The following is a 26773-nucleotide window of genomic DNA, read 5'->3' as shown; positions in this document are numbered from 1 at the left end:
CCCAGTAGCCAGAACATTCCAAGAAGACAGGGGTGGAGGAAGAGATAAATATGTGCCATGAGGGAGGCACTGAGACACTTTGCCGGAATGACAGGTACCTCGGCCAGTTCATGCCATGGACTTACCTCTGCAGCCTCCCACCTCTGGAAGATTCTAAATCAGCCCGCCCAGGACCCATGACCTTTGAGGTCAGGGGACCGGCCAGTTAACCCCTGTGTGGTAGGGGAGGGCCTGTGTATGGACAGCCTCAGGCCACAAGAGTGGGAGCCACCAGCTCCCCGGTGACCTTGCAGTTGGGTCGCCATCACTAACACCACTAAAGCCACCAAGCCACCGCCATCAAGACGCCTTTGACCACTGTTGCATCAAAACGAAAGACCAAGTTCCTAGGAAATGTCCCTGGAGCAAACTGGTGCAGTGCAGAGAACGGACCTTAACTTGACACGAAAACATGCTGTGCACAGGGGCGCCTGGGCCGCCCAGCCGTTGAGCAGATATCTGCCTTCCACTCAGGGTGTGATCCCGGGGTCCTGGGATGGAGGTCTACATCAAGCCCCCGCGGGGAGCCTGCTTCTCCCTCTGCCTGTGTCTCTGCCTCTCTCTCTGTGTCTCTCATTAATAAATAAAATCTAAAAAAAAATGCGCTCATGCATAGGAAGTGCTCAGTAGATATTAGCCGTCATCATCCATAATAATAATGAGGCGTCTGGCACACAGTGGGTGCTCAGCAAATGGCAGCTGCCTGGTCCCGGGAAGTCAGAAGTTGGGAGGCAGTCCGCAGCCACCTATGCTTGTGCACAAGGAGCCAGAGCTGCAGGAGATCCCCAGGTGTGAGCCTTCACCACACAGGTGTGGAGGCTGAGGCCTAGACGGGGAGGCCTTGCCCAAAGTCAGGAGCAAGGTCTGTTCCCAGAGCCTCAGTTTCCCAGGCCAGCACCTCATCCTCATGATAAACCCCACCAGCCCACGGAGGGAACTTTTCAATGTGTGACAGCCCTGGATTCCAGGCAGGCACCGCTCCCTCCCGAGGACAGCTTTGTAGGGGTGGGCGTTCAGGCCAAAGCACAAGGCCGTGCCCCTTCATGGGCCAGTGCGGCCTCTTGACTTGACAGAGCCTGCGGAAGCCTGCTGGCCCACAGGTCAGGAAGGGACAGAGGTCTCAGGGGAGGCTCATACAGGCCCCTGCTTCCCTGAGATTTTAGCAGCACTGGATTTTATCAGCTTGGCCCTCTAGCTGAGCTGTCCATGGCTTTGAGATGTCAGAGGCCACTGTGGCCTCTTGCTGTTTCCTGGTTCCTGTTCTCCTTAGAGACTCTTGGCCCTTGACATTGGCCTGGTTGCTCTGGTCACCTTCCCCCAAGCCCCTCTTTCTACTGCTTCCACTCCCCAACACTCCCCAGCCCCCAACCCCGCCATCCTCGGGTCATTGAGAGCCTGCAGCAGGGCAGTGGCATTCACAGCAGGCCTGAGTGACCCAGAAGCCCATGCCCTTTCCACTTGGTCTCACGTCACCCAGTGTCCCCAGGTGCTATTTCCTCTCAGTGCCACTAGCCTCTTTCCCAGTGAGCCCCCCTTCCATCTGCCATAGCCTCTTCCTGGAGGAGGCGCCTTCCCCCAGAGCCTAGCAGGAGCTCCCCCCTGGGGATGGTGATGGCAAGGCCCTAGAACAGCTCCCAAGGCAGGCGGCTGAGGTACCGTCAAGCAAGGGCAGAGACTCACAGCTCAGCCTGAGCACCTGCTCTGCAGGAAGTTAGAAGGGGACTTTGCTGGAAATCTGCCTTTAATCTTGGCTTCCTGTTTTCTGCCCTGGGGGACCGCCCAGAAGGTCTGAGTTTCAAACTATTTCACACCAGCTTCTCTAAACTGTCATCTCAGATGCAAAGAGACTGGGGGAGGGGAGGAGGCAGGATGGAGAGAGGAGAGGTCCTTCCCTTTCCAAGGGGCTGACAACACACCATCCACAAAGGTGCTTGGCCTTGGCCCTGGGCTTCTGGCCACCAGCAACCAATCCAAGCCTAGCTCATGTTGTTAAATGTAGCCAGAATGTCTTTTTTTTTTTTAAATATATTTATTTATTAATGAGAGACACAGAGAGGCAGAGGGAGAAGCAGGCTCCATGCAGGGAGCCCGACGTGGGACTCGATCCTGGGTCTCCAGGATCACACCCTGAGCCAAAGGCAGGCACCAAACCACTGAGCCACCCAGGCTGCCCTGTAGCCAGAATGTTAAATGAGCATCATCCTCCACATCCAGGAGTTTCCAGCCTCTCTTTTTTTGACTCCCCCCGGGGTGGAGACAAGTAGCCCAGGCCTGGGAGAGGGAGTGAGTGCTGAGCCTACTTGGCCTGGGAGAGGCGGGGTGTGCTCCTCTTAAATTTACTCCCTAGTCCTAAAACCCAAGGACTTTCCTTCTCTGATGATTTTTTTTTTCCCTAAAGTCTGCTGAGTTTTGAGGCTGTTTGGTGCTCCAGGCTTTGGCAGTTCTCAGACCCGAATCCCAGTCCTGGGGGTGGGTCTCTGGGAAAGGTCTTTACATCCAAGCCTCGGTGGCCTGGTCTGTAGAGCGTGGCTGCAAACGCCAACGTGACATCTCCAGGTCTCACAGGTGTCTTAAGCCCAGTTTGTCCAGAATCCAGCTTTTGAGCATTATCCTCCCTCCCAAATCCTCCCCACCTCAGCAAAGAGCACCACCATTTCCCCAGATGCTCCAGCCATACCCAGGGATTAGGCCCACTTTCTCATGTGCCCTTATTCCACACAAATAGCGCCTAAGCAAGAGCCATCAGGTGGCTCACCTTTGTCCCCAGGGGCCCATGGCCATCACCAGTGGCTCCCCACTGGCCATATAATAAGCTCCAAACTCGTGTAATAAAATGCCTGGCCCACAAGGACCCCCAGGACCTGGCCCCCTCCTCCAATATCTCTCTCCCCTACTTATGGGCCTTATCACCTTGGCCTTCTGACTGTCCCTCAATCTGCTGAGCCTCTGTGCCTGGCTCCCCTCGCCTGTTCTACTCCATCCAGCATTCACTGCCTTCCTGCCACAGTGGCTAATCACCCTGTTTGTTTATCCTGCTGGGCAAGGACCATGTGACCTCGCTTTATGCCTTCATCTCTAGCATCCAGGACGGTGGCTGGCACTGAGTAGGCGCTCAGTGTTTGTTGAGTGAATGCCTAAAAGAGAAGTGACTGGAGAAGTTGGAAATTAGTTAGGTCTCCCACCAGAGGATACCTAGCAGGCCAGGGCACTTTATTGATATGTCTCCTAGGCCTGGGGTTTGGGGAAGTTAAAAAATGTATTTCACTCTGCTGTGGAGAGGTGGAGCCAGGCTTCAAACGCAACTTTATTTGACTCCAAAGTTCACTCCTGGCCACAGCAAACCAGGGGAGAAAATAAAGTGTGTTGGGGGAAAAGGAAGATGGGTTGGTGAGAAAACTGGAACACAAATTAGAGCATTTCCCCCAAATCCCCACAGTCCTTTCCCATTTCGCCAGCTGAGCCCATCTGGGGAGAAGAGAGGTCAACTTCTCCCTTTCAAAAGCCTTTTGCAAAGCTGCTGCAGTGCTTTCCTGCAGGCTGACATCTGCCCCACATGGCACTACTTTATCATTCCATCTTGACCTCAGAGGAAAGAAAGGGAAACCAACCGAGCTGAGCACCCTCCTCACCCCCACACCCAGGGCTGTTATCTTGCTGAATCTGCAGCATCTCTCATGAGCAGAAGGATATTTTGAGCCTGATCTTACAAAAGAGGAAACTGAGCTCAGAGACCTTAAGTAGCTAGCCCAAGGTCACACAGCTAGTAAGTGGCCCAGCTGAGATTCAACTTTGAGATTTGAGCCCCCAATCCGTGCTCTTTTCCCATTACACCATAGCAATCTCTGAGACTTGATGTCTCCTCAAAGGGCAGAGGTGTGACTACTAATTCCCTCCCTTTCTTGTTTTTAAATCACTTATTTACTTATTTATTTAGAGAGAGTGAGTGAGTGCGCACATGTGTGGAGGGTGGGGGCAAAGGGAGGGAGAGAATCTTTTCTTTTAAGACTTTATTTATTTATTTATTAATGAGAGACAGAGACAGAGAGAGAGAGAGAGAGAGAGAGAGAGGCAGAGACACAGGCAGAGGGAGAAGCAGGCTCCATGCAGGGAGCCCGATGCGGGACTCGATCCCGGGACTACAGGACCACGCCCCGGGCCAAAGGCAGCGCTAAACCGCTGAGCCCCCCCCAGGGATCCCTGGAGAGAGAGGATCTTAGGCAGGCTCCACTGCCCAGTGCAGAGCCCAACTCGGGGCTCGATTTCATGATGCCGAGGTCATAACCTGAACCAAAATCAAGTCGAACACTTAATGGACTGTGCCACTGAGGGGCCCTTGCTTCCCTCCTCAGAGGGCTAGCCCCTCCCTGGGAAGCTGGCCCAGGGGTACATTGGGTCACAGGGCCGGCCTGTGGTTTGTCCAGGGAGGCACACCCAACTCAGGCTCCTGGCATTTGAGGTTCTTTTCACACTGCAGCCGCACTGTCTCTCCAGCTCACTCTCCCACAGGCCCATTACTGTCCCTCTCAGGCCTTCAGTCTGGGTATACTAGACCTTGCCAGGATACGTCATGCCCCCCACCAGACTGTGCCCCTCCTCTCTGCCCACCCAACCGTAACTCTTCCTTCAGGGCCCAGTCCCTAAGAAGTGCCTCGATGCCTCCTACCTACACCAGAGTCTGGTCTCCCCTCCGTCACTGACCACCTCCCCAACACACACACACACACACACACACACACACACACACAACCACACACACTGTCTGCTCCTGTAGCTCAGAGCAGACCACGTTCCTGCTCCTCATTGACTAAGACATGTCACAGCGGTGCTTGACCGAGCGCCGATCACGTGCCAACTACTGCACACTAAGCACTTTACATGACTTAACTCATTTCCTCACCACAAAAACCTTAAGAAATTGGTGCTCTTATTTCCCCCATTTTACCAAATGGGGAAAACCGTAGCACAGAGGGTTTAGGTAACTTTCCCAAGGTCACACAGCTGCCGACCACAACCTCATTGCCTCCAGGCTGAGAATAAAGTCCAAGGAAGTCCCACAAGGTTCCTTGCTTGGATCTCTTGTCCCCGCAGCTTGCAGAGACCTGTCCTGAAGCCCCACTGCCAGCTGCAGCCCTACCGAGCTCTTTAGGCTTCCTGGAGCCCTCGAGGGTTGTTCCCCCATTCCCTACCCTTGTCCACGCGGTTCCCCCACCTGGGGTCCCAGTTCTATTAAGTCCTCCCATCCGCCGGCCCCTCTTTTCTGCCTTCCCGGACCTCGTCCCCCAGCTCTTGGTGTCTCTGCACCGGGCTGCCGGCCCGCCCGTTATCCCGCCGAGGCCCGCGACGGGGAGGAGGGCCGGCCCCTCCCGGAGGCTGCACGGCAGGGCCAGAAGCCGGCGAATCAATGAGTGAGTGAACGGACGCCTGCTCGCGGCTGCCAGCGAGGCCCCGTGTCTGCGGCCGGGTCGGGGGAGGGCGGCCGAGGCCCGGCCTCAGTGGCTCCCGCGCGGGGCCCGAGCCCGGAGCCGGCAGGGTTGCCCCGGGAGGGCGCGGGGCGCGGCGGGGGCAGGGCAGGGCAGGGCAGGGCAGGGCAGGGCAGGGCAGGGCAGGGCAGGGCAGGGCAGGGCAGGGCAGGGCGCGGACACACCCCCTGCAGTGCCCCCGGCGCCCGGCAGGGGGCGCCGCCCCGCCCCCGCCCCGCCCCGCCGCCCCGGGCAGGCCCCTCGCGCAGGCGCGCTGCGGCGGGCGGAGGATCCGGGCCGCGCTTCCTCTCGCCAGGCCTGCGAGCTTCCTCCCGGCGGAGCCCCGGGCGAGCCCAGCGTGTCCGCCGCCGCCCCCCGCCCGCGCCCGCCCGCCCGGGGGCCCGCGGGGAGGGGTCCGAGCGGGGCGCCCCGCCGTCGGGGCCGCGTCCCGGCCAGCCCGCGGCCGCCAGACCCCGCCCGGCCCTGCAGCGCGGGAGCCCGCCGCCCCGGCCCCGGCCCCGGCCCCGGCCCAGGCTCCCCGGCCCCGGCCCAGGCTCCCCGGCCCGGCCCGGCCGCCACGTCCCCGCCCCGGCCCCGGCCCCGGCCCGGCCCGGCCCGGCCCGGCCCGGCGCGGCCGCGCTCGGAAGCGGAACTCTGCGGGGCCGCGCGGCTACATTGTTTCCTCCCGCCGCCCCCGCCCCCCCGGCCGCCGCCGCCGCTTTGTACCGCGCCCCCGGGGACCCCGCGCCCCTCCCCTCGCCCGGCCGCGTGCGCCGCCCCGCAGCCGCCGATGCTGCCCGCCGCGGGGTGGCCCGGACCGCAGCGCCCCGAGAGGTGAGTGCGGGCGGGGGCCGGGGCCGGGGCCGGGGCCGGGGCCGGGGGGAGCTCGCGCCTCCCGCCCGCCGGGCCCCGGGGCGCTGCGCTCGCGTCCCCCCGCCCTGACCCCCGCCTTCCCGGTTTGAATTCTCCCGGGAGCCGCTGTCAGCCCGACGCGGGGGGGGGGGGCGCCCGGAGGTGCTGCCCCGGGAGCCCCACGGACCTGTGCCCTCCCGGCCCCGCCTGGCAGGGCCGGCTGGAGCCCCAGGGAGCCCCAGGGAGCCCCGAGGGGAGGGAGCCCCCAGGCCCTGGACCTGCCCGGCCCTCCGCGCGGCCCGGCCTGCCTCCTTCTGAACCCCCTCCCCGCCGGGGGGCCGAGGCTCAGGAGGCCCAGGGCCCCAGCACCTCCTTGATCTTGCTGGAGGTTGAGCCTGTCCCCCTCCCAGACGGCCAGGCCTCAGCCGAGAGACCTGTGACCCTTGGGTGGAGACACTGGGCAGATCCTCAGCGTGTGGGGATGTGACACCGGGCCCTGGGACGGCGCCCCCCCTCCGGGCAGCCGGGTCATCTCATTCTCCCAGACGCCTCGAGGCCCAGGCCCCGTGTCAGGAAGAGGCGTGTCCGGCCACCAGATCCTTGGTGGTTAACTTAGGGGTTCACCTCCCCTCGCCTTTTGTGGACCAGGGAACTGAGGCTCAAAGTGGGAAGTTGCCACCCCAGGTTGCTGGCAGGGTCCGGCCGTCCTTCCAGGCTCCGCTCCACAGAGCAGGCCTGCTGTAGATGGAGGGAAAGCAGGCAGGTGCCTTCTCCCACCAAGGACCCAGGCCCCCAGCCTGACCCGGGGGACCTTGTGGGTGAGCACGTGCTTCCCTCCAGAGGGCTTCCGGCCCCAGCGCTGCCCGGCTCTGGGCTCAGGCTGCGTCGCACTGCCCACGGGATTTCCCCTTGGTGCCTGAGGTGGGTGCTGCTGACAGGGGATGTGGCGGGAGGGGGGCACCTTGTCTGGTGTGGCCACGCGCGGAGTGGAAACAGCCTGGCAGTCAGTCCCGACCCAGGCCTCCCACACACTGGGCCCAGCTGCCCCAGGAGCAGCCAAGTCCAGAACATGAATGGGGTCCAGACACGGAAGGGGAGAGCCTCACTTCCACAGCCGTGGTGGAGCAGCGTGGTCAGTGGGCGCACGCAGTGGGCCCGTTCCAAGCTCTCCACGCTTTGGTGGTTCCAGCGTCTTTCTTGGTGGGGCCCCAGCAGTAACAGGACAGAGGCAGCAGAAGGGAGGCTGGGAGGGTGGCAGGGTCCTCTTGCTCCCTGGAGGGTAGGAGGTTCCCTGGAGGCTGTTGAGCTCTGTCTGGGCCCCCATGGGGCCATTGGTAGTTTTGTCCTGCTCCAGACTCTGCCCGTGATGTAGTGTTTTTCCAGTTGCCCCGCCATGCACAGCAAAGGGGACCCAGATGTGGTGGGCCTGTGAGGCGCCCCGCACCCGGCCCTAACTTCCTTTCCGGCCTGAGGGCCTGGGACTGCGGCCTGAAGATCGGGCACTTTTATGCCAACTGTGAGCTATGTGGATGCGGCCCCAGGGTCCCCAGGCCTTGGTAGAAAAGGGTCTGGTGTCGGGCCAGCGCACGTGCAGAGATGTGTTTCTTATCTGGTGAGCTTGTTGCCTTCTCCCCTTGCAGAAGTGGCTGCTCTTCTTTCTGCGTTGGGTCAGGGGCAAGAAAGGACCACATGATAGTCTCCGGGGCTGCTGCAGGGGGCACCAGGGCCCAAGAGGTTGAGCCACCATGAGCAGACCGGGGTACAGGTGGGGCTAAGGCCCAGGGGTCACAATGCGTGATGCAGCCGCCGGAACAAGCTGCCAGCTGGCCTCATGGGGGAGAACGGCCTGGGTCCAGTTCTGGGCTCTATTTTTTGAGGCCTCTTGAAGCCCCGACACAGAGTTCCCAAAGAAAGAATTTGGTCCAGGAAAGAAAAGGTAGGGAGGGACGGCTGGGTGGCTCAGTGGCTGGACTTCTGCCTTCGGCTCAGGTGTGATCCCAGAGTCCCGGGATCGAGTCCCGCATCGGGCTCCCTCCATGGAACCTGCTTCTCCCTCTGCCTGTGTCTCTGCCTCTCTCTGTGTCTCTCATGAATAAATAAATAGCTTAAAAAAAGAGAGAGAGAATGTAAGGAGGGCCCCGCAGGTGCCCAAGGGGCTGTTCCAAATCAGAAAGGCCGTCCTTCGGTGGAAGACGTCCCGGACGTTAGATCTGGGGGGGGCAGTCAGGTCCCAGGGGAAGCAAGTCTGAGCTCAGGAGAAAACTATGTGATACTTTCTTTTTTTTTTTTTTAAAGATTTTATTTATTTATTCATGAGAGACACAGAGAGAGAGGCAGAGACACAGGCAGAGGGAGAAGCAGGCTCCATGCAGGGAGCCCGATGCAGGACTCGATCCCAGGTCTCCAGGATGGCGCCCTGGGTCAAAGGCAGCACTAAACCGCTGGGCCACCCGGGCTGCCCTATCTGCTACTTTCTTAATGCAGAGAGTAACAACACAGCATTACAGAAAACAGAAAACAAAACAAGAATCGCAGTTTCACTAGCGGAGGGAGTGTTTGCCTTTTGGAGTTCCCTGCCTGTCTTATTCCTGATTTTTTTTTCCACCTTCCTCACTGTGTCATTGGAGGATGTGCACCATGGTACCTTTTTTCGTTTCGTTCTGTGTCTCTGAGCATTTCCTCATGTTGCCACCCAGCCCGGGGAACCTCACCCCTGAGAAGTTGCCCAGTGTTCCAAAGCTCTAGGCTGCAGTGACCTCACCCGGGCCCCCTGACTAAACTCGTTTCACCGCTGTTGCCCGTACAGCTGGTGTGACCACAGGCCCCCTGAGCAGCCTGGGGAATGGCAAGGAGTGGGCAGCTGCTGCAGGTCCAGGCCCAGCCACGCCATCTAGGCCGGTCACCCTCTGAGATGGGCTTCCTTTATGGGCACCACAGGATGGCCATACCTGGGGCAGCAGGGACTGTGAGCAGGGTCCAGGCTAACTAACCAAGGTACTAGAAAGCACCTGGCACCGCCCCTCGCCTCCAGGATGCACTTTGTAAGGAGAGGTTGGCGTTGCTCAGAGCCTGCAGGCTGCCTCTGTGTGTGGGGGTGACACCTGGGCCCCTGGTGGCTGCTGGCTCACCCAGCAGGCCTGTCGCCCACGGAGCCCTGCTGAAATCCTCTGTTCCTGAGGTCCTGGACTGCCCTGGCCAGTGCCCTGTCCCACCCCCCCACCCCCCATCACCACCTGATTGGCTGGTCCAGGGCACGGACCTGGCCTTGGGAAGATGGGTTACTGGCTGGGTTCTGGGGAGTTTTACTGGGGTGGTAACACCTGTCAAACGGTAACGCAGGTCCTAAGGCAAACTCAGGGAGGACAGAAACCTCCTGTGGAGCAGAAGGGCAAAAGCTCGCGTGATCTTGATCCCCCTTTGGTCTCCTGGCAGCAGAGCTGACTGGACCAGGCCTCTCCTGAGAGCCTGGCCTCCTCCTACCCACTTCCGGGGCCACTCCAAATTTCCCTACTGGAGACAGAGGCCTACTTTCCCTGGGAAAACCACAACTTGGGCAAGGAGCCCAGGCAGGCATCCTGAGCCCCAACCCAGGGATGGCATGCCAGCCTCTTCTCCCTACCCTTTCCCAGTGGCAGAGGGTGGGGGGTGAAAGGAAAGAAAACTGGCCGAGGGAGGGGGGTGCAGGGTTTCTAGCCCCCCGGATGGGAGTTGGAAGGGAACATAGACAAATCACTGGGGAAGTCTCGTGTGTTAGCGGCCTCCTCTTCGGCAGGTGTTCCCTGGGTCTGACCCGAGTGCAGACTGCTGTGCCACTCCTTGCTTCCTTTTGTTCTGCCTCTGTGGAGACCACAGTAACTGGGAGTGCCCTCCTGGGGCCATGCCATGGGCAGTGGGAGGGAATCCTTCTCCACTTGGCACTCCTGGGGCCTAAGAGACCGTAGCCCCAGATGACCGAACGGTAGCACGGGACTAACCTGGGCAGGAGGTCCTCCCCCAGGTGGCCCATCCAATGCAGAGGTCTCCCAGGCACGTGACCTCAGATTCTAGCTGCTAGACGTTTGTCCGTGGAGCGTCTCCCTCCTCCCTGGTCTTGGCGCAGGGGAAGTGGGCATTACAACTGCCCTCCTGTCCCACAGCTTGGGCTGGGATGAGGTCACAGGGTGGGGTCCCCTCCAAGATGCTGGCCTGGCTGGGGTAAGCCCTTCGGCTGTTTCTCAGTCCCCTGGCCTTAGTTGGGGACAGGATGGGTGGAGGAGCAGGCTGCCCCCCATGCCAGGCAGGGAGCACTGCCTCCCTTCCTCCTCTCCTGTGGGTCCCTTCATTCGAGGGCTGGAAATAGAATCCGCTAAGTAATGATTAAAGTCAAATTCAGACCTAAAAATAAAGAGCTGGTGAAGGAAGAGCTAGTGTGCTCCCTGCGTGGCTGAGGGAGAAGCGAGCGGGGCGAGGCTAGCTTTGGGGGCCAAGCCCCCGCTTCCCGGGAGAGGCCGGAGCCGCCGGGGGATGGCGAGTGCTCCGCCAGCCGGGGGTAGCTCGTTTATCCAGCACGATGCAGCCTGCACCTTTGGGCCGCCTGGCAGGACGAGGGAGGGAATCCCATTCTTCCCCTGGAGAGGCCGAGGCCCAGGAGCTCCCCTTGGCAGGTGCCTGGGGATCCGAGGGCCCCTCACAGCCCAGTGTGTTCTTTCTCCCTGCTCAGTTTCTCTTCCTGGTTTTGAGGTACTGCAAAGAGAGGAGCTTCTCATCACACCCTGGCTTTGTACGCCTCGGCGGCCACCGACCACAGCTTCCCTCCGTCCCCCTGCTCCCCCCACCCCCGCCCCTTCCTGGTCGGGGCCCAGAGCTGCAGGAACAAGCAGGAGGGAGGCACCCCGTGCCTGGGCTGCTCTCCTTACAGCTGAAAGCCCTGTAGGTGGGTGAAAACCTGGGTGTCCTCTGACGCCTGCCCTCCCGGGCTGCTGCTTCTCAGCCCTGCCCAGCCCCACACCAGGTCTCCACCCTGGTCCCCGGGACCTGTGCTGGCATCTTGTGCCGCGGCCGCAGGCCGCCTGGAAGGGAGAGCTCCCCTGCTGGCCAGCAGAGACCAGACTCTGTGAGGGGTCAGGGGAGGCCTGTGGTTCCACTTCCTGGCAGGGCTGGTGGGAGCTCAGAAGCTGGGGATCTGCGTAGGCTGGAGCAGCCAGGAGGACTTCCTGGAGGGGAAATGCCAGGAAAACCAAGCGTTGGAGCTTCTCCCTTCCTAGGGTTGCTGGCTCCTCTAGCTGCTGTGTGGCCATGGACAGACTCTTGGCCTCTCCGTGCAAAGCAGGATATGGAGCGAGGAGTGGGCCCACTTGTGACCTCTGCTCCCCAGAGCAGGAGGGCCAAGCTCTAGGCAGGCCTCCCTTCAGCCCCCGCTCTCAGCTGGCCGCCCGTTTTCAGCGTGTCCTCTGTCCTGCCCAAGGAAAGTCTGGGGCTTTTTCTCCTGACCAAGTTCAGACAGATCTGAGTTCAAATATCTGCTCTAGCCCCTTTGAAGCTGGTGGCCTGTCAGCCTGGTCCCTCCTCTGTCAAACAGACATAACAGTAAAACCTCATGGGGGTTTTTGAGGCTTAAGTACCTGCCAGGGGGCCGGGCTGGGGGGCTGTCATTCCCATACTTTCATTTTTATAGCCCATCCTGCTAGGGGAGGGTGTTGACAATGTCCTCCTCCGTCGGGTGGGTAGCAAGGCCGTGAGTCCTCTGTGTTGGGCTCTGTTTGAGGGTCCCAGTTCTGCAATGGGGAGACCTGAGAATCTGGGGGCCAAAGTTCAAGGCAATTCGTGGGCCCCTGGGCCTCGGTTCCCCCACCTGTTATGTACATAGGGGACTTGAGGTACAGGACAAGGACACTCGGGATTTTTAACTGTCCATTGGAGGTCAGTGCTGAGAGGCTATATGTAAATGTAGGCAAATGGCCATGCAAAGACCACAGCCTGTGCGGGGGGGGGTGGGGGGGGGTGGGGGGGGGGACAGGGGACAGAGGCCTGTGTTAAGACCCTGGGGAGGCCCCAAGTCCCCCCCCTGCCCAGTGCATGTAGGTAATTAGGTTCCTGAGCGGTAATTAGAAACCTTTCTGGGCCAGGAGTGTCAGCCTCAAGCCCCAGCGGTGCCTTCCCATTAGCCTTCTGTAACTCCAGCCCCCATGCCTCCCAAACCACTAGATGGGATTTCCGGTCCCACGAGCCACTGGGGGCAGGGAAAAGGCGGTGAGTTGCTGTAATTTAGTTTTAAACATTTTTTAGCCATTGACTCACCCCTACCCTTAGGGCAGGGGTGCCGAAGACTGAGGAGACCCGTGGGTGGGGGCTCTGCAGCCAAGGTGAGGCCATCCTCCCAGCCTTCCTCGGCCCCCAGGGAGGCGTGGGCATCTCCAAGGGTCTCGGGTGCAGTTCCGCAGCCTGACCCTGAGATGTGTGTGCAGGGGGCCCGTGAGGGTCTGGCCCTCCAGCCCCCTGCCTGCTGCGCGGCCGGGGCATCACCCTGTCCTCAGCCTGAGTGTCCTCTCCAGAGCCGAGGTGGGGCTGATGGCCCGGCTGCTAAACCAGCCCAGCTGCTGGCGCGCCCCACCCCCGTCAGGTGCCCTGCCTTCCAGGGGCGCGGGCCTCAATCAGCAGCTCAGTTTTGCCTGTTATCTCCCTGTGGCCTGTCTGAACTTCCGGGCCGGTTCAGAGCCACTCTGGACCCCGGCCCGAGCCTTCTGCCCTCTGTGACTCTTCCACGCCACGGTCTTGGACACGAAATCCTGGCCTGGTCTGGCACAGCCCCCTCCCAGTTGCTTCCACTGAAATCCTCCGGGCTCCAGCTCCCCTCCCCTTGGAAGCTTTCCCGGTTGCCCCTGTCTGTCCTGTCTGTCGGGGCACCGAGCACACCTGGCCACGACTGACTGGCAGCCAGGACAGAGGCAGGGCTGCGTTTTGGTGGCGGCCTTAGGCTGGGCGCAGAGGGGAAGACGGACGGATGAGCGAGGTTCTTAGGCCCTCGGGGTCTCCTGGGCCCTTTTCTCCTGTCCGTCCTGGCCGGCCAGGCAGGGTGCTGGTGGCACAGGGAGGCTCCAGGAACACTGGCTCGAAGAGTGAGAAGGCGTGGAGAACCTGCCTGTTGCTCGGCAGCTGCCCCTGCCCCCAACACGCTCCAGCTGGGTCCTGTGGCAGAACCAAAGTCTCTGGGGGCCGTGGCCCCGAGTTCCCCCAGGTCTCTTGTGCACTTCCCTTTTCAGTGGGTATTTTTAGCTGGGTGTAAACAGTTATTGAAGGCTCCCACGCCCCAGTAAGCAGTGGAGTTTTGGTGAGGGGGGCAGGGCAGGAGCCCCTTGACCTGCCCTGGCCTTCAGCACGTGACAGCTGTGGGGGTCTGCTGCTGCCCCGTGGGCAGGGAGAGGGTGGCCTGGGAGTTTGGGGGCTCCTAGTTCTCCTTGCTTCCCCGACTCCCTGCCAGCCTGGGCTACCAAGAAAGGCCTGCCTGAGGCTGCAGCCACTGACCTCAGTGCTTGGGCACAATGCCCAGCCTGTTCCTGGGACCCCAGCACAAGGACTGCTGGGAGTCGGGTTTGGGGCAGGAAATCAGAGTGAAGCGCTGACTTCACAGAGTTCCAAAGCCCCCTGCCCCCTGGTCCTCGGCGGGTGTGCTGACAGCTGCTGTCCCTTTGGGGTTAAATATAGTCCTGTCAGTTAGGGGACCTTGGTGTGGCGCAGCCAGCCTGGCTTCCTCCTCTCCTTTGTTGGTTCATTCATTCATTCAGCACTCACTCACCGAGCAGCCACTCTGGGCTCAGCCCATGCTGGGCACATGAGTCAGCTCCCAGCCTCAACCCCCCCCGCCCCCCCGCCCCCCGAGCTCCCAGGCCACGAGCAGGAGCAGAGAGCTTGTCTCTGGAGCATGGGGATGTGTGAGAGGCTGGGGAGGCCTTGGAGCACGGCCGGGGAACCAAGGGAGGCTCCTGGCAGAGGCGGTTTTCAAAAGTGATTTATTTTCAACCTTATTTTTAGAGGGAAGTTAGTAATAGATACATGTGGTTTAAAAAAAGTCAGAAAGGACAAAATAGCAAACTCACAGTGGAAAGTAATCTTCCAAAAAAAAAAAAAAAAAGGAAAGTAATCTTCTCTTAAACTTGACACCCCCCCCCCCATCCCAGAGACAACTCGTGTTGCCAGTTTCTTCTATCTTTCAGGGATGATCTGCGTGGATTGGAGTTAGGGATGCCTTGTGTGTCATGTACCATGGATCAGGTCCCACACCTTGTCTTTTCTCACGGCCTTTCACTTGGAGTATTTCAAACCTACTAAAAAGCTGAAATAGGGCACCTGGCCCACTCAGTGCATGGAGTATGTGACTTTTTTTTTTTTTAAAGATGTTATTTATTTATTCATGAGAGACATAGAGAGAGAGAGAGAGGCAGAGACACAGGCTCTAGAGAAGCAGGCTCCATGCAGGGAGCCCGACACGGGACTCGATCCCGGGACTCCAGGATCACGCCCTGGCCTGAAGGCAGGCGCTCAACTGCTGAGCCACCCAGGCGTCCCGCGTATGTGACTCTTGATCTCAGGATCATGAGTTTGAGCCCCACGCTTGATGTAGAGATTACTTAAAAAAAATAATAATAATGGGGTGCCTGAGTGGCACAGTTGGTCGAGTGTCCGACTCCTGATTTCCACTTAGGTTGTGATCTTGGGGTTGTGAGATCAAGCCCTGCTTCTGGCTCTGCACTCTGTCCCTCCCCGTACCCCCATTGTACGCGCGTGCATGCACGCTCTCTCTCTCTGAAATAAATAAAATCTTTAAAGGTAATAAAAATAATAAGAAACTGAAATAATAATGTAGCAAATACCCAACCATCCCTTACCCAGATTCACCAGGTCTTAACATTTTGCCATATTTGGTTTCCCTCTTTCATATACCGAGATGCGGATGTGTGGAGTTCTTTGCTGGTGTGTTTGTTAGTTGCAGGCATCCTACATCTTCATTTCTAAGTACTTGAGCATGCACCTCTTACATAATCACAGCACCAGGATCGTCCTTAGGAAAATTGACATTAAAATTCCATAATATTACCTTACATTTCCATTTTTCCAACTGTCATCCAATGATTTTTATAGCTACTGTCTTTTTCCCTCTGAGCCAGAATCCAGTTCAGGATCTCTCACTGAATCTTGTAGTCCTGTTCCTTTCACCTTTTTTTCCCCAGCTTTATGGAGATATAATTGCCATATAAGGTTGTGTAAGTTTAAGGTGTACAGCGTGGTGATTTGATGTACGTGTGTTGCTAAATAGTTTCCACGGTAAGGTTAGTTGACACCTCCTTCACCTCACAGAAATACCATTTTGTTGTTGTGTCACATGCCTAGCGTCCTGTTTATTCGAGAACATTCCCCAGCCTCTGAGTGTTCCTTGGTTTTGTCTCTTACAACATTAACTTTGAGAGTCCGGGCCAGTTGTCAAGGCTGTGCCTGATTGCATCTTCCTGATTTGAGTCAGATTAACGGGCTCCATGGGAGTCCTACCCCCAGGATGCTGTGCCCTCCTCCGGTCGTCCCGGCGGGAGGCGCTCTGTCGTTGCTCTCATCGTGGGTGATGCTTGATTCGGTCGCGTGGTTAACGAGATAGATCGATATGTCTGTCTGCCAGGTCCACCTGTTGTGTAGATGCTTTTCTGCTTTCTAATTCACCTGTGGGGTGGTCTTTGGAAGCCATGTCACTGTCTCATTCCCCCCAGCAGCTTTTCCTTGAGCGACTTGAGCTGGCTTTTTGCCCTTTTGGCTTGCTGCATCATATGGCTTGCTGCACCTGAAGGTCGGGGCCCCGTCACCGCAGGGACTGTTGTTCCCTCTTAGGGATACCCGGCTGTTTATTTGCCTGGTCCCTCACTGATGGACATAAAGATAGCTTCCCAGTCACTTGCCACCATAGACAATACCACAGGGACTTTGTAGGCACATGTGAAACAGAAACAATGCCTCAGTTGTGCCCCAGAGGTTGAGGGGAAGTTCCTTGGGCAGAGAAGAGGGAGGGAGTGGAGAGGGAATGCCAGGCGAGGGGGGAACAGCAGGTGTGACACAGGTCCATCTGAGGTGCCAGAGAGCCAGCAGGTCCCAGAAAAGTCAAATGACTTTCCCAAGGTCACATGCAGCAAGTTGATGGCAGAGCCAGGAATAGGACTCAGAGCCTCTGACTCCCAGGACAGCGTCCCAGCAGCCTCCACAGGGTGGCCTAAAAGCAGGTTCATGTGACTCCAAAGGGACCCCTGTGTGCCTGGCTCAGGCCAGACCAGAGCCCTAGGTTTACAGGGGCCCCTCCCAGCCATCCTGGCTCTTTGTGTCCAACCTGGAGGGAGCTGGCCCCTGGCCCCTCAGGACCCTTGGGAGGGAGACCTCTGAGCCCGCCTGGGCTTGACGCCTGCAGGGAGGAGCTGTCCGAGAGCCCATGGCTTGCCCTGCAGCATTCCTGGGCAGGGACGGGTCGAGGCGCCTGGCAGCTGCGTGCAGAGCAGCCCTGGCTGCTGTGGAGGTGCCGCCAACCCATTGTACAGGTGGAGAAACCAGGTCCTGAAGTTTTAGGCAATAGACCAAGGGAGGGCTCAGCTCCTTCCCCTGCCTTCCAGATGTCTGGTTGTCGGAGCCTGGCCCCTTGAGCTAGCCCACCCTGGCCTCTCCAGTGGCGCTTGCCCATCCTCTGGGCACCGCATGGTGCCGGGGCTCGGCAGCCGAGGCCCGAGCGCGGCAGGGTGCTCCCGGGAGGTGTAAGCCCGCCAGCAAGACCACCTTGCCTCTTGACCTCGCTCAGGGTCCTCGTCTACAATATGGGGGTAGTAACAGGCTCAGTTGTTAGAGGATTAGATGAGCTATAACGTGCCAAGGACGGGGCCTGGCACAGAACAAGTGCTCAGAAAACAGGGCCTATTATTATTATTTTTATTATTATCATCAAGTCAGTGGGGAGGCGGCGGCAGCAGCTGCAGGCCAGGAAGGGAGTGTTTGGGGAGGGTGACTAATGGGGCCACAGCCACCATGCCCTCTGTGGTGGCCCAGTGGTGGCAAGCTGGGGAGGGAGGGGAGGCCGGCCGAGGGTGTGGAAAGCTGGCAGGGCCTCTGTTCAGAAGGGCCTGAGGGTCAGGGTCCCCGCCAGCCCCATTGGAACCCTCATTTGGGTTCTGGGCCATCACCCCTAACGAGCTGTGTGACTTCACACAAGTTGTTTGGCCTCGTGAGCCTCAGTTTCCGCTCCTGTAGAATGGGGGCAAGAGCAGCTCACGGCTCACCACGGTTTGTGGGCCACAAGAGCCCAGCGGGCGGTTCCTGTCCCCGGCTCAGCAGCTCAGCCGTGCGACTGTGTGTTCGGTGGGGGCGATGTCTCTGCTCGGCCTAGTGGGCCCCGGGCTCCTGTGCCGACAGCAGACGTCGGCAGGTTGGCCTCGGGACGAGAAGCCCCGTGTCCCGGAGGAGGGAGGCCTTTCTGTCTGGAGGAAGGGGGCGGCTATGCCAAGCCCTGCGCCAGACCTTCTCAGGCCCGAGGTCTCCTACTCCCTCGCAGCCTGCATGCAGGGCACGCCTGTCCCTGCCTGGCAGGGTGAGGATCCGAGGCTCAGAAGGGTTGAGTCATTCTTCTGAGTTGCACACTCAACGGAGCCAGGTCCGCCTGACTGGAAGCCGGAGTGAGGCCTGGGAGTGGTGGTTCTCCCGGCCGTTGCTGCCCTCAGCCGCGCACTTCACTGCTGAGGCCCCCGGTTCCTTGTCTGAAGCCCCCGCTGAGCTGCCAGGTTGGTGCTGGGCGGGCACCTCCGGACTGTCCCGACAGCAGCCGCATAGGGTGCTCAGATGGCCGGGCTGTGTCCCACCGCCCTCCCGGGGCTCGCAGCCGGGCCCCTTCCTCTCGGCTGTCCCTGTCGACCTGCCCTTCTGGCTCGGCCTGCACCCCACCCGGTGGAACCTTTTCCAGCTTGCCTTCTGTCCCTAAGCTCTCTGTTCTTCAGAGTGTGGCTCTGGGGCTCCCCCCTCCCAGAAACGGGCCTCGGCCCTGTGGTCCTTGTTCAGCTCGCAGGCCAGGCACATTCACTCAAGCGTCTCCTCCCACTGCCCAGCCTGGGGGGGCAGGTGGCATTGCAGCCTGGCCCTAGACCTTGTTCGTCCTGTCAAATGCACCTGGGAACAGGACTCCTGGGGTTTCTCTCCTAACACGCAGGGACGAGTCACTGGCCTGTCTGAGCCTCCATCCCTTGGAAACAGAGAACAGTGGCTCCAGCCCCACTGCTTCCTGAGATGGGGGTTCGGGGGGCTCTGGGCTTCAGGAAGGCAGCGGCGGTCAAGGGGGTGCCAGGCTGGGGCCACGGAGTGTGTGTGTGGCTTGCCGCCCTTGGAGCGTGGGTCGGCTGGAGGTTTTCTGGAGGGGTCAGCTGCACCGAAGGAAACCACAGAGTGCCCTAGGCGTAAGGGTACAGCTCTGTGAGGTGCGGCAAGGAGAACTCCGCTCTTCCAGTGGCTCTACCCCTTCGAGGGCAGCTGCTGTCCCTGCACCGTGGGCTCGGCCAGATTTTGAATTTTATACGGTCTACGTGGGATTACCCAGCCTGTGCTCTCTGTCGGGCTTTCGGGTTGATACTGTTTCAGAAATTCATCATCGTGGTTTCATTATTCAGTCTACTCGTGTTTGCTGCTGTGCAGCATGTACCGCTCTGGAAGACAGCACAGCTTAGCCATCTTACCCTTGATGGGTATCGGGGCGGCTCCCAGCGTGAGGTTGCTTACAGATCCTGCTGCGCCGTTGCTCTTGTGCACATCTGGGCTGACACCTGCCCTGTGTTCTCTTGGGTGTGTACCTAGAAGTGGGGTGACCGGGCCACGAGGTTGGTGTACCTTTGTCTTTAGACATGTTGCCTGGGCACGTTTTTATAGGCTGTGGGACTAGGAGGCCCACGGAGAACAGGTGACTTTCCCAAGTTGCGTTGCACCTTTCCTAGGCTCACGGAGCCACCCTGGGCTCCCTTCCTCCACAGACCACGTGACTGACCTCTGGGCCTGGGGCTGCTCACCCCCAGAGCTTCTTTTGCCTCTGTTGGCCATTTGGTGGGGCTGTGAGGCCCCCATGGGCTTAGGATTGGTGACCCCTCCATCCCTGGGGGCCCTCAGCCTTCATGCTCCTGCCTCCCCCTATCTGGTGCTCTCAGGCTGCCAAGAGTCCCAGCTCTAGGGGCCTTCGGTACGTGTTCACATTGCTGTGGGGAAGGAATGCGGGGCTCAGTGACTGGGAGGAGCCAGCTTCTCACACCCCTCCTTGGTCTTCCCCTTCTCCCTGCAGCTCTCATGGTACCAAGTGACGGGGTGGCCTTCCTGTGACAGGAGGACGCCAGATCTTCTGAGAAGATGTCAGCAATCCAGGTACCGTGGGGGCGGGGGCTGGGGCAATTGAGTACTCCCCCCACCCCTGGAAGGGTGCTCAGTGGAGGAGAGAGAACGAGGCCTCATGTCAGTCTGCTCCCCTTGGCCCCACCCTGGCCTTTGACAAAGGAAAATTCTAGAGTGTACTGTTGGACCCAGGGCCCTCAAGGTGGGCATACGGAACTGGGGGCAGTGGGGGGATCTCAGCTGGAAGGCACCCAGAGTTCTCGGGGCGGGAGGTTTACAAAGAGCAGCGAGAGTGTGTCCTGGAGGGCGGATGGGCAGTGGGTGGAGATGGGCCCCGGGCTCCCTCCACCTGCCCACCTGTCGCCTGCCCTACAGGCCGCCTGGCCATCCGGTACAGAATGTATTGCCAAGTACAATTTCCATGGCACTGCCGAGCAGGACCTTCCCTTCTGCAAAGGAGATGTGCTCACCATTGTGGCGGTCACCAAGGTAATCGGGGACCTCACCAGGCCACACCTACGCCCTCCCGCCTCTGGGCATTCCTGCTGGGTGGGGGCTCCCCTGCAGGGGGGCCAGGGGAGGGCTGAGCGTGTGTCTGGGCTGCCCTCTCCCCAGGACCCAAACTGGTACAAAGCCAAGAACAAGGTGGGCCGTGAGGGCATCATCCCAGCCAACTACGTCCAGAAACGGGAGGGCGTGAAGGCCGGCACCAAGCTCAGCCTCATGCCGTGAGTACTGCTGAGGAGCGCTCGGGGTCTGCAGCGTGGGGAGGAGGGAGGACGAGAAGCCCTGGTTCCCTAGAGGAGTCAGGAAAGCAGTGAGCGGGCGTAGGGGTTGCAGCGTGTGAAGGCTTCTCAGGCGGCGGGCGAGGCGCGGGTGCTAGGTCCCCGGGACCTGGGAGGCCCGAAGCAGGAGGAGCGCGTGGGGGCCGTGGGGAGGTGGCACAGAGGGAGGACCTCAGACAGTGGGCCCGGGTGGCCAGGGTCTGTGCCTGGAGCCGCCGCGAGCCCTGGCCCGGCCTCCCCGCAGCTGGTTCCATGGCAAGATCACGCGGGAGCAGGCCGAGCGGCTGCTGTGCCCACCCGAGACCGGGCTGTTCCTGGTGCGGGAGAGCACCAACTACCCTGGGGACTACACGCTATGCGTGAGCTGTGACGGCAAGGTGGAGCACTACCGCATCATGTACCACGCCAGCAAGCTCAGCATCGACGAGGAGGTGTACTTTGAGAACCTCATGCAGCTGGTGGAGGTGAGCCGGCCCGGCTTCTGGCCCAGTGTCCCCCCCACTGCTGGCTGGCCTCGGCACGTGCCGCCTCCGGAGCCTGCGTTTCCTCATGCCCCTCGCACCTTGGCGAAGCACCTGCTGCGTGCCAGGGTGGACTTCTGGCCCCACACACCACCACAGGCAGGGGACAGAGAGGCTCAGAGCAGTTTCGGGACCTGCCTCAGGTCACACAGCTGTCAGTTAGAGGCGCCAGGGCCAGAATCGGAGTCTCGCCCCAGAACTAGGCTTCCCTCCAGGCCTCAGAGCCACATGTCAAGCTCCGTACATAAGCCTGCCCTCATGAGCTGTACCTTGGTGGTCAGGTCACAACCCTGCGTGGCTGTGGCCACATGTCCCTGCAACTCCCAAGGCCAGTTCTGCTGGTCCTGTTGAGGCCACACCTGGCTTCCCGGAGCCCCAGCGGCCTCCCAGACACCTCCCGTGCCCGTTCTCAGCTCCTTGCCCCTGCTAGCCTCTGGCTGGGGGGAGGTCTCCTCGCGTCTGGCCAGAGGCCAGGGCTCGCCTTCCGCCTCGGGATGCTGGTGAGGCCCGTGGCCCCAGTGGTGGCGACAGCCTGCGTCTGTCCAGCCCCTGGATGTGAGGGTCACAGATCTGAGTCTGGGACCTCCCTAATCCTTCCCTGGGGGGACCCGAGGAGCTCGGCCCGGTGGGCTCGCCTTCGCCGCCCTCTGGTGGTTGGAGCCGGGCAGTGCGCGTAGGCGGCGGGCGCGGCGCTGGCCCTGAGCCCCCGCCCTGCCCCCCGCAGCACTACACCTCGGACGCGGATGGACTCTGTACTCGCCTCATCAAGCCAAAGGTCATGGAGGGCACGGTGGCCGCCCAGGATGAGTTCTTCCGCAGTGAGTGCCGTCCCCGCCCCGTGCTCACCTGCTTCCCCGCCTCCTCCCTCCCCGCTCCCGGGCACCGCCCCCATCCCTGGAGGAGCCCTCCCCAGGACGCCACACACTGTGACGCCTGCTCTGGCTTCACCCCTCACTGACACCCCCTCCCCCGCCAGGCGGCTGGGCACTGAACATGAAGGACCTGAAGCTGCTGCAGACCATTGGGAAGGGGGAGTTTGGAGGTGAGCGGGAGGGGGTGGCAGCAGCGGGAGGGCCGAGGGCCGGTGGAGGGTCCAGGGAACAACCTCCAGCCCTCGCCCCACAGACGTGATGCTAGGCGATTACCGAGGGAACAAGGTTGCTGTCAAGTGCATTAAAAATGACGCCACTGCTCAGGCCTTTCTGGCTGAAGCCTCTGTGATGACGTGAGTCGGGCTGCGAGTGGGTGTGGAGGTGTCCCGGGGCAGGGGATGGATGGGGGGGCCTGGCAGCGCTGACCACCCCCATCCTGCCCCAGGCAACTTCGGCATAGCAACCTGGTACAGCTTCTGGGTGTGATCGTGGAAGAGAAGGGCGGGCTGTACATTGTCACGGAGTACATGGCCAAGGTGCGCCCCTGCCCGGAGAGCCGCCCCCGCCCTGGGCTGAACACTCCAGCCTTCCCGCCGCCCGGCCCCTCACCGCACCCTGGGGCCCCTCTCCCCGACTGAGCTTTGAAGTCACCAGGCAGGGCTCAGCTTTTGTCCTGACTCCTCCTTCATTCCCTGTGACCTCACCAGGCCTGTTTCCTCCCCTGTGGGATGGAGGTAGTGCCAGGGTTTGCCTTAGAGATTTGTGAGCTCCGAGCTCAGGGAACTGCCGGGCGCGGGGGCCAGCTTGCAGAACCTACTGCTCGTTCCGCCGTGATGCCCCGAGCCCTCCCCTGTGGGTTCCCCTCAAGTGTTTACCCAGCCCACGGTTCGAGAGGACAGGGGGCGAGTCTGACCCGTGGGGCCAGTCGGTCTGTCTATCCTGCCTTAGGGAAGCCTGGTGGACTATCTGCGGTCGAGGGGTCGGTCGGTGCTGGGCGGAGACTGTCTCCTCAAGTTCTCACTGTGAGTGAAGCAGCACCCATTCGGGGGGCCCCTGCCGTGCCGTGGGTGCCCTGTCTGAGGGGCTGTGTGGCTGGCTCTCTCCCAGAGATGTCTGTGAGGCCATGGAATACCTGGAGGGCAACAACTTCGTGCACCGGGATCTGGCTGCCCGCAATGTGCTGGTGTCTGAAGACAACGTGGCCAAGGTCAGCGACTTTGGCCTCACCAAGGAGGCCTCCAGCACCCAGGACACGGGCAAGCTGCCAGTCAAGTGGACGGCCCCGGAGGCCCTGAGAGAGAAGGTGGAGGGGGCCTAACCCTGAGCCGGGGGGCTGCTGGGTTGGGGTCCTGGGCTCCCCTCCCCCACCTCCACCAAATCCCGAATCCCCAGTGTCTGACCCTGCTTCTCCCATCCACGTGGCAGAAATTCTCCACCAAGTCTGACGTGTGGAGTTTCGGAATCCTTCTCTGGGAAATCTACTCCTTTGGGCGAGTGCCTTACCCAAGAATTGTAAGTTCGGCGCCGGGCCTGGCCAGGGCTGGGCGGGGAGGGGGCTAGGGAGCCTCCTGGGCCCTGCTGGGTGTTCTGAGCTGCAGGCCTGCCCTCGGGACCTTCGGGGCCTGCTGGCTCTGAGGCCCAGGTCTGAGGGGGATCCCCGGAGCTGAGTCGGGGTCCCCCGGGGGGTCGGCCCTACACACTCACACCACCCGCCTGCCACAGCCCCTGAAGGACGTCGTCCCTCGGGTGGAGAAGGGCTACAAGATGGACGCCCCCGACGGCTGCCCACCTGCGGTCTACGAGGTCATGAAGAACTGCTGGCACCTGGATGCTGCCACAAGGCCCTCCTTCCTGCAGCTCCGGGAGCAGCTCGAGCACATCAAAACCCACGAGTTGCACCTGTGACCGCTGCCTCCTCCCCCAGGTCGTGGGGCTGCGGGACTGAACCTGGAGCAATTGTGGGCCTGGTGCCCCCACTGGCTGGGCCCCAGCCTGAACTGAGCCCAGCGGGCCAGTGGGCCTCCTTCCTCTGCCCCAGCCTGCGCCCCCTCTGGCCCCGCAGAGACCCTGCCTAGGCCTGGCACCTCTTCTCATGGACCCACCCGCGGGGTGTCGGGAGCCCCACCGAAGGGCCAAGGAGGGAGGAGGCTGAGGAGCGTGAGGCAGATGCCTCCCGCCGCAGTCAGGCTTCTCCTGGCCTCCCATCTCTCGCCTTCTTAGAGTTTTATTCCTTTCCTTTTTTTGAGATTTTTTTCCCGTGTGTTTATTTTTTATTATTTTTCAAGATAAGGAGAAAGAAAGTACCCAGCAAATGGGCATTTTACAAGAAGTACGAATCTTATTTTTCCTGTCCTGCCCGTAAGGGTTGGGGAGAGCAGGCCCCTCTCTAGGGACCCGTCAGCCCAGCCTCGTTCCCCATTCCGTGTTCCGTGTCCCGTGTCGCCTCGGTCGCCCGTGTTTGCGCTTGCCCATGTTGCACTGTTTGCATGCGCCCGAGGCAGACGTCTGTCAGGGGCTTGGAGTTCATTCATGTGCCGCTGCCGCCCACCCACCTGCCTTGTGAGATGGAACCGTAATAAACCACTCCATGAGGACACCGCTGCCGGCCTCGGCGCTTCCTCCGCCGAGCCTGCCTGGCCCCCCGGCCCCCTGTCCCTGTGCCATCTTGTCCATCCCCCTGTCTCTGTGAGTGGGGCTGTGCTTGCCCTGGGAGTGGAGTCGGGCGGGGAGCACGGCCGGGAGATGTAGCCGCGCTTTGTGTCAGCTGCACGAGCGAGTGTCCTGTGTCTGCTGTGGGGGGAGCCCTTACCCCCCGCCCTCCCCCACCATCCTGCTGTGGCGGGGGCTTGGCCCTGGGGCCGTCCCGAGCTCGGGACCCTGTGCACAGGGTAACATCTGGGGGTCCCAGCTGCCTCCCCCGCCGTGTGGTTCAAGGCAACAGCACGAGGAGGCCTGGCACCAAGGATGGGGGAGGCGCCCAGGCCTGACCAGGTGGAAGCGGGGTCCCCCTGGTTGGAGGCAAGATAAATGTCACCTGCCTCAGAGAAAGTGTTGACCCCAGAGGGTGAGGGAGGGGGAGCCTCTGAGCCGCTGGTGGTTCTCACCGTTGACCCAAGATGACACAGCGCTGGCCTGTCCCACGTGTGCCCGGCCGCGTGCCTGAGGATGAAGGTGGGGGGCCTTCCCCACTCTGCCTCGGGGGCCCTGGATAGAGGATGAGGACCCACCAGGGCATGTTCTCCCCTCCCTCAGGTTGCCCGGGTGTGGTGGTCAGTGCAGAAGCTGTAAAGATTGGGGGAGGCTCCTTTCATTACTGAGATGGGCACCTCGCTGGGTTGGGGGCGGTTTCCCTTGCCCGGGGGCGACGCTGACCGCTGCCAAGCTAGCAGGACCTGAAATCCAGGGGGTTCAGACTTGGCCGTGTGTCTCATGCCTGTGTCTCAGCCCCCAGCAGCCCAGTCGCCAGTGTCTGCCCTCCGCCCGGAGCAGCAGCTTCCTCGCCTCCCCTACCAATGACAGGCTGATTTCTCCAAGGCCAGACCCTTGGTTCATTCAACGACAGACATGTGAAAACCTGCTTTGTGCTAGGACTGGGGCTCGGCAACGAGCAAGACAGAGCCGTGGAGTTAGGGAGGCCATCACACCGACGACTACAAGCTGCTAAGTGCTACGGCAAAAACCATGTGTAACGGGATCGGATCTTGTCTGTAGGTCAGGGAGGACTTCCCGTAAGAGGCAGCACGGCAAGCTAGATGAGGATGACCAGGAGGTGTGAGGAGTGGGCTGCAGCATTCCAGGAAGAGATGCCTGGACTGGAGAGAGGGCAGGCGAGCCTTGAGGTAGAGGGGGGAGGTCAGAGCAAAGGTTGGCTTTTTTAAATTTTTTTTTAATTTTTTTTTTTTTAATTTATGATAGTCACAGAGAGAGAGAGAGAGAGGCAGAGACATAGGCAGAGGGAGAAGCAGGCTCCATGCACCGGGAGCCGGATGTGGGATTCGATCCCGGGTCTCCAGGATCGCGCCCTGGGCCAAAGGCAGGCGCCAAACCGCTGCACCACCCAGGGATCCCAAAGGTTGGCTTTTGTCACACTGAAAGCCACGGGGAGCCAGTGACAGGCTCTGAACAGGAAGGTGTTGATACAAACACTGTGGCTGCTGGTGGAGGAGTCCCCCCAGGGGGCAGAGGGGGGCTGATGAGTGTAAGAGAAGGCCGGGAGTGGTCGGCCTCCAGAGGGATGTGAGATGAAGCCCAGGGGACTTGCCAGCGGAGTCCTCATGCAGGTGCAGGGCGGGCAGAGCATCGCAACCCCGGACACGCAGAGTGGCCGGGGCAACGGGGCGGCCACCAGGAGGCTCCTGTCCAGGAGAAAGCACCGAGTTCTAGTAAGGGCATGGAGAGTTTTAGGAAAGGGTGCCTTTGACTGCCAAGAGGCCATGAGCAAGTTGTTGGAGCCCAGAGGCTGGAGCAGGGAATCGGAGAGGTCAGAGTGCGGCTTGCATCTGAAGCCACGTCCAAGGAGGAGGTCACTTTGGGAGGATGTGCAGAAGGAGCCCGGGACCATGCCTGGGGGAGTTCTTGACATTCAAAGGTCAAGGAGAGGAGGCTGGCCAGGCAGGGTATGGAGAGGGGGTAGCAGACCGCCCTGTGACAGAGGCAGGGGACAAGCCGGCAGGTCCTTTCTTCCCAGAAGAGCAGAGCCTGCCACTGGCGTCAGCCAGGAGGCCGCTGGGCCTCTAGCGAAACTGGAGTTCGTGGGGGTGCAGATTCTAGGCCTGGCTAGGGGGGTGAGCCCTGCAGGAAGGTCCCCGGCTTGGGAGATTCAGCTGTAAGAAGAGGAAAGGGTGACAGGGGATTTGAAGGCAGCAGAGGGGGAGCAAATCTGATGCCAAAGG

General features: G+C 60.6%; 1 protein-coding gene across 1 annotated transcript; it reads left to right on the top strand.

Moving 5' to 3' along the window:
* Window positions 1–6119: 6119 nt before the first annotated feature.
* CSK (C-terminal Src kinase) lies at window positions 6120–24481 on the top strand. Its single transcript, XM_055320064.1, has 13 exons — window positions 6120–6332; window positions 19657–19736; window positions 20079–20192; window positions 20319–20431; window positions 20733–20952; window positions 21734–21827; window positions 21986–22051; window positions 22135–22234; window positions 22327–22417; window positions 22830–22903; window positions 22989–23184; window positions 23307–23393; window positions 23604–24481. The coding sequence occupies exons 2-13, from the start codon at window positions 19722–19724 to the stop codon at window positions 23784–23786; spliced, it is 1353 nt and encodes a 450-aa protein (XP_055176039.1). The 5' UTR covers window positions 6120–6332; window positions 19657–19721; the 3' UTR covers window positions 23787–24481.
* Window positions 24482–26773: the final 2292 nt, after the last annotated feature.

Source organism: Nyctereutes procyonoides, unplaced genomic scaffold (genome assembly GCF_905146905.1).
Source record: "Nyctereutes procyonoides isolate TBG_1078 unplaced genomic scaffold, NYPRO_anot_genome, whole genome shotgun sequence".
In the NCBI taxonomy this organism is placed as follows: domain Eukaryota; kingdom Metazoa; phylum Chordata; class Mammalia; order Carnivora; family Canidae; genus Nyctereutes; species Nyctereutes procyonoides.
This window is presented reverse-complemented; position numbering and strand designations above follow the sequence as displayed.